General features: G+C 35.0%; 1 protein-coding gene across 1 annotated transcript in view; it reads right to left on the minus strand.

The window, feature by feature from the left end:
* The window catches only part of MIPOL1 (mirror-image polydactyly 1), a 3,346,766-nt gene extending 3,339,565 nt beyond the window's left edge, over positions 1-7,201 (minus strand). Inside the window, exons 1-2 of the mRNA XM_044073550.1 lie at positions 7,117-7,201; positions 6,474-6,609 (exon numbers count right to left, since the gene is read on the minus strand). Of these exons, the coding sequence (XP_043929485.1) occupies positions 6,474-6,609; positions 7,117-7,201 (221 nt within the window). The remainder of the gene's footprint in view (positions 1-6,473; positions 6,610-7,116) is intronic.
* Positions 7,202-7,444: the final 243 nt, after the last annotated feature.

The following is a 7,444-nucleotide window of genomic DNA, read 5'->3' on the forward strand; positions in this document are numbered from 1 at the left end:
ATATGCTGACTTAAGCTAGCAAACAGTTTCTTATATAGAGAGACATACATGATGTAAAAAGATAAGGTTTCAAGTTTCAGGTGTGAATACTTAGTGTTAAACATCCTTTGAAATAACAAAGAGCAAGGCTTCAATGAAGCCATCGCAAAGCACATTTAATATTCATAGAGTCATTTAAGCCTGGTGCCATTTCAGCATTGAGTAAGAGCTGCCACATTAGTTCTCTGAATTCTAACAAATTGTTAAAGTCACCCACAAAGTGATCAACCTTTTCTAAAATAAAGAATAAAAAATGTTTAAAGTTCTGGCAGGTTGAACTGTGTTTGCTGATTGCATTGGCTGTGTCCTTATTTCTTATTGCTGCAAGATGTTCCTTAATTCTTTCAGAAAGCTTGCATGTGGTTCTTCCTATGTAGAAGGAGCTGCATGTGACACAGATACGTGGATAAACAACATTTTCAGTTTTGCAATCATAGTGTTTTCTAAAAAAATAAACATAGTTACAATGTTTAAACACATAGGTATGGCCAGTGTAGATGAATTTACAGACAATGCAGTTTTCACATTGGAACATGCCTTTTGGACTGTCTATGCACAAAAAATTTGAAATCCCTGTTTTCAGAATTAACTCTTAAAGTCTTAGTTTTCTTGTGGCTGAAACAGGGTGCATTTCCAAGTAGTCTTGTTAATTCTTTATTCTGTGTGATGAACTCCCAGTTAGTGTTAATAATGTTCCTCTTGGCTGATGGAACTCTAAGCTTCCGATACCTATCAGCAGTAGTTTGTTTGTTGGTGGTTTCAAGAAACCCATATTTGATGATCGGTTTGAATTTGCTGCCTCGGGAGACACTAATGTCTTGGAAGATGCTGTCAAGCATTTTTGCAGGGTATTTTTTGTGCAGAAAAAGGTGCTTGAAAAAGAGGCATTCTTGTAGGAAGTCACTGTCCTCGCTGACTATGCGGGCTAATCTGATGAATTGTCCACGCACTATATTTCTTTTGATGAACTGTGGGTGCTGGCTCGTGTATTCAGGAAAATTGTTTTTGTATGTGTTTTTCCTGCATACAGTGGAGCTGAGTAGTAAAGTATTCAGGTCTAGACAAATTTCAGTGTCTAGAAAGTTGATTTTGGAGCCCTGGGAGGAACTCCACAAAGGGATCCAGTTCCTGGACCGGACCGTTCCATACGAAAAAGACATCATCAATATAACGTTTGTAGAGGAGAACATGTTCATATCTAGGCAGCTTGGTGAGAGAATCTGCTTCCCTTATTGTTTGCAGGCTGATGTTAATAATAATCCTTTTTTATTAGATTTTGAATCTCTTGAACCTATGGAAGACTCCATTCGTTTTCAATCACACAGGCTGAAAGACCTAAAGGCACTTCTGTTCTCTTTAGAGAGACTTTTCATAGCCTTTAAAAATACACAAATTGATATTTTTTAATTGACCTGCTGCTTGAATAAAAATATTGTTCCCTTAGGCTTACGTTTTGTTAAATTTCCCAATAATCTGACTAGTATCTCCACACTTTACAAGGATTTAGTTACTCTATATAATAATACAGGATTACAAGTTGTTGCCTTGTTGATTAAACACAAAGAATCTCTATTAGCTGATCTAAAAGCTGATATTCTCTTGCTACACTCAGAAGTTGTTTCTCACCCAGACTTTCAAAATTTGCTCCATATCTTCAATGGCATTCAACCCAGACTAGACATGCAGCCACAGTTATACATCGTAAAAAGCAAAAACTGCACAGAGATTTCTCCCAGTACCAAAACAATAGAGCCTATCCTCTCAGGTCTGAATCTAATTTTAGATTCAGTTTTTGTAACAACCCTTTTAATAAGTTTCCTGCACAGCACTTACAACATACCTCTCATAATCCTGTCTTCTCTCATTCTGTTAATAGGTCCTTCAGAGCTTCTTCTCATTCTTCCTCTCCTACTTTCTTTGATAACCAGGTCCAAGCTTTTTCTCATTCTAACCCTGTCTTTTCTCAACCTATTACTAATGTTTCTTCCAATCACCCTATTACTAATGTTTCTTCCAGACATCCTGTCTCCTTCCATGTTCCTCCCCCTCCGTTGCAGTCTCCCCAGACTTCCATTCCTCCCTTTACACATTCTACTTCCCCTATCACCACCACTCCCTCCCAGTCTATGTTTCATTCAGACCATCTTAATTCAGTATCCATTCCTGTTACAGACCCTTTGGTTTCCTTGGATCTTCCTGTTCCCCTTTCTGATAATTCTGTTCCTTTTGAAGGAGCCTCTTTTTTATCCCCAAAAACTACCAGGGGCAATTCGAGAGGGAAACATCAGAGCTACAAGTTGCACTTACACGTACAGAACCAGAGGGAGCCTAATGAGAGAGAAAATACAATCTCTATCAGAGAATCACATTTCCCCACGTCAGCCGGAGAACGGACACCTATACACTCAGAGGATGGATTGTCTGTCCCCCACAGGTCACCTGAGAAGGATATACCCTCGTTGAATACCCAGCTCTACACTTTCTCCTCAGAGGTGTTTAATCTCACTAATAAGGTATTTTCCCTGCATACCCTTTCTGTTTTAAAAAAGGGCTTTACCTTCATTCCAGCCCAAAGAGCAGATTTGCCTTCTCTTTTGATGGACCTAAGATTTTTTCTTAGGAAACTTAATTTAAAGTTAATTTGTGAGAAAGACTCACAGTTAGATAAAGACTTAGCCAACATCAACATTAAACTACCACTAAAAAGCAGTTTATACAATCCTCCCCTTGTTAACACTTTGCAGTTCTTTCTAAAACTATGTGAGAGTGACTTCAGATATTTATTAAGCACTCATTGTTCTCAGAGGTGGTTTAACTTATCCAAAAATGAACTTTCAGCACTTAAAGATTTCCACAATGACAAAACACTCAGGATTATGTCTGCAGATAAAGGAACTGGGATTGTGCTCATGGAGCAAGATAAATATGTGCGTACCCTAATGGAAGATTTGAAAAACAATTCTTATTACTTGCCGGTTAATTTGCAAAATGTAAATCAGGCCTTCAAGCAAATAGATAAGGAGTTGAATGCACTTTTTAAAACTACATGCCATTTCCTCAGAAGAGGCTGATTTCATGTCAGTTCCTAACCCACAGTTGGGAAAATTCTTTGGTATACCCAAACTACGTAAAGACAGAGTTAATCCTCCTTTTAGACACAGGAGAACCAAAACTGAGAAAATTTCAGAATTCCTTGACTGGTCTCTTAATCCTATAGTACAGAAGTCTCAGTTTTATATACATGATTCTTGGGATTTCCTCAACATTTTATTCCAGCATCCTCCTACGTCCAATAATGTTTTACTTGTGACTTTGGACATTGAGGCACTTTACACCAACATACTGCATGATACAGGCATTGATCATCTGCATTCCTACTTATCACAAGCAACTACTTTTACACCAGAAAGGATTAACACTTTTTGTACACTTACCCGGATGGTTCTGGAAGGAAACATTTTTCATTTTAATGGCTCTATCTACCAACAAATTAAAGGAGTAGCTATGGGGTCAAAGATGGCCCCAGCTTTTGCGAATTTAGTTCTTGCAGCTTGGGAAATTAACTCCCTCACTTTACTTCCTGACTTTAAATTCGTAAAATTATACAAGAGGTACATTGATGATGTGTTTTTTGTTTGGGAGGGTAGTAAACAGAGTTTACTTACATTCCTAGATACAATGGTAGAGTCTATTCCTTTCCTGAAATTTAAACTGGCTTCCTGTGGTTCACAAGCTACTTTCTTGGACACTCGCGTTTCCATTGATCCAATTGACCACTCATGGATATCCACTCTGTACAGAAAAGAAACTTTTAGAAATAATTACTTAGACGTTACCAGTATGCATCCGCTTTTCATGAAGCGTAATATGGCTAGGGGGCAGTTCATATGCATTTCTCGGTTGGTCAGTAATGATGATATGTTCAAAAGTGAGTGTTTGCTCTTAAGCCTTTGCTACTGGATAGGCATTATCCTAGTAATCTTTTGGATGAACGTATTGCAGAGATTTCAGAAGCCAGATATGTAAAGTTCCCTCCTATTGTTAAAAAAAGGTTTTGTCAAAAAAACTAGTTACCAACTCTGATATTTCTGTGGATGTTCCTCCTGGAGTTGAGTCTTTGGCTACTGTTTCTGCTGGCTCTGGAACTAATTCACACTCATCCCATAGGGGTTTTCAGGTTCCTGTTTTGGCCCCTACAGACATTATCTCTTCTGATACTCAGTCACCACCTTCTACACAGTCGTCAGTAAATGATAATCTTCGTGACTGGACAGTAGCCTTTCCTATTCCCATGTGTAGAGACTCTGCTAACATCAGATCTATTATTAATGCTAACTGGAATATTTTAACTAATAGCCAAGAAGTATCTAATAAACTATATGTAGCACCTATTTTTTATTTAAAAAGTCTACATCACTAAGGACTTCATTTGAAAATAGAGATACACCCTTTCTAACTGATCAACCACAATCAGAAGAGTCATCACTAGGCATGTTTGCTTGTGGGCATTGTGTTGCTTGCCCATTTATATATAAGGGTACCTTGTTTACATTTAAGCATAACAATTTTGCTTTACACTTTCAAAAGCATTTTGACTGCAAGTCCACTAATGTTGTTTATGCTGCGGTGTGCAATACTTGCCCAGCATTCTATATTGGCAAAACTTTGAGATTTTTTTCCTCCAGAATCAAAGAACATTTGGCAGCGGTTAGAAATGGAGACTCTAGAAATGCTTTATACAAACACAGTTTGTTATGTAATAACTTTAGTGGTTTCAAATTCTTGATTTTACAGGATGTTCATAACTTCTTTGGTGAAGTTAATATGCTTTTGGAATTTAAGGAACTTAAGTGGCAGCTGAGACTTAATGCTGACTCTTCTCCGGGACTGAATGAATCCTTAAACATTAAATGCGCCCTTAAGTGGTTACGCTAAATTATTGTTTTATGTCCTCTTGCATTTCTGTATAGTCATTGTGTTTACTTGAATATTTTTACGCTTTTATTTTTTTAGGGTTTTTATACTTTTCTCGGTGTTATAAAGGTTCACATTTGTTTGGGTTTCCTATATACTCATTTTTAATATGCATATTACTTTTTGCTGTTCACTTATAAGTTTCTAATAGGCATTTTACACTTGACATTTATTACTTACTTATTCATTAGCTGGCTCCACTTGTCACTCACTGAATAGAATGTTTGTTAATTATACATGAGCATTGCTTCACACTGATTGCTTATATGCTGATTCTTGGTTATCCACCTACTTTTTCTCATATAAATATCTGTATTTTCACTTTCATTAACTTGTCTGAAGAAGTCCTAGTTACCAATAAAGGGACAAAAGCTTATCACTGGCTCTTCAGTTTTTTAGTCTGAAGTTTTTAAGTTATTTATATATATATATATATATATATATATATATATATATATATACACGCACACACTATATATATATATATATATATATATATATATATATATATATATATATACACATACATACATACACACACTATATATATATATATATATATATATATATATATATACACACACACACACACACACACACTATATATATATATATATATATATATATATATATATATATATATACACACATATACACGCACACATTTTATATATATATATATATATATATATATATATATATATATATATATATATAGTTAGAATAATTAAGTGGCAGAAACGTACAAAGTGCAGCACACTGCAAAAAAATGACTTTGTGCTGACTTTTAATACATACTGATTTGTTTATGGTCTGTAGCGGTGATTTGTTTTTATCATCTATTGTTCTCAGTGGGAACCACAACTGTATGATTATTTGACTGAATGAATATTCAGCAAAGGAAGTATTGTGTCCTATTCTAAAAATATGTCAACATTCTTGTGAAGAAACTGGTCTGAAGTTTTTGCTGACAATTTGATTGGAACAATGCATGGACTGAACCTTCTCAGAAAAATGTTAATGAAGAAATACCAGTAAGAATGACTTTAATTTTGTTATGATAGACATATCATCTACCTCTGTAAAAGTAGACAGTTTTCAGTCTTGTATGTAGTAATAAATGGAGCTGAAATAACCAAAGGGTATAGTGAAGGTGAAGATCAGTGCTAATCTGAGGTGGACAGTAGAATTTAAAAGAACAACATTAAAACACATTTTCTCATTCAGGTCACTCAAAGGCTTTAAGAGAAGTTAAAAAGACAAAGAAAATATGGCCAGTTGGAAATAAATAAATTGAGTAGTAGATAATGTGTTTGCAATAATATACAAGTACTATATATATATATATATATATATATATATATATATATATATATATATATATATATATATATATATTAGACACATATTTATTCATGTTCCCAATCTAAAAGTTTACAGCCACAAGTCTGACTTTTTACCTGGTCTCTAACACACCAATCCCCAAACAAAAGTCTTGAAATGAAGCTGCAAGCTCTTCTTTCACCAGTTCTGAGCTAAGGTGCTGTCTTGCAGCTGGCAGTCGTCCTCTGAGTTCCTCATTTACTTTAGGATTAGCTGAAAATAACAGCAGTTTTATTAATCAATATAAAGGCAATGTGCTTTAGTCAATAAAGCATTCAGAGTGTATATTGCTCAAAAAGGTTAATAATTATTACAGTCTTTTAATAATAGGTTCTTGTAGTACTGCACAAAGACAAGTCGGTCTTTAATAACCTTGGGCGTAGTTTAAAACATGGCAGATGGCCTTATGTGACTAACAAAATAGTAAGCTAAATCATAATTTTATCTCTTCACTACGTACAGTCACTTTTCTTCATCATTTACACAGCTAATGAATGCTAGCAATTAGCAAAATGTAATCCCATTGCACAATCATTTTAATGCTTTTAGCACTCAGAAAAGTAAACACCAAATTAATACTGTTCAAGCCATATCAGATCCTAGTTAGCAGGAAGCAATTATAGTTCAGCTCCTCAGGTGTAATTAAATGATTGGAATGATTTAGTTCCATAAATGCAAGTTAATTCATGAGCAAGCAACAAATAGACTGGGAGCAATTACCAGATACATTCACAGTCTCAACCAAACCTTCATGTAACTCGTATAAGAAAATGCTGTCCTCTGGTGGAAAGAACAATAAACTCATTCTGTGCAAAGGTGCAGCAGCTGAAGGAACTCTAGCATGCTCATTAAAACATGAACCTAATTTTCTAAAGATTTTCAGATGACAGATGAAGCACACTAATACAAAGAAATTCATTGAGGCACCTGGAAAAGTAGTTTGTTAGCAGAATAAATACTGAATCAAAAGTGAAAGTAAACATCCAAAAAAGCATGTACATTGTATTTTTATTTCATCTTGTATAAGAAAAGTAATATTTAGCATGCA

The sequence above is a fragment of the Protopterus annectens genome, chromosome 6.part0 (genome assembly GCF_019279795.1).
Source record: "Protopterus annectens isolate FY-2018-M chromosome 6.part0, PAN1.0, whole genome shotgun sequence".
Lineage (NCBI taxonomy): Eukaryota > Metazoa > Chordata > Ceratodontiformes > Protopteridae > Protopterus > Protopterus annectens.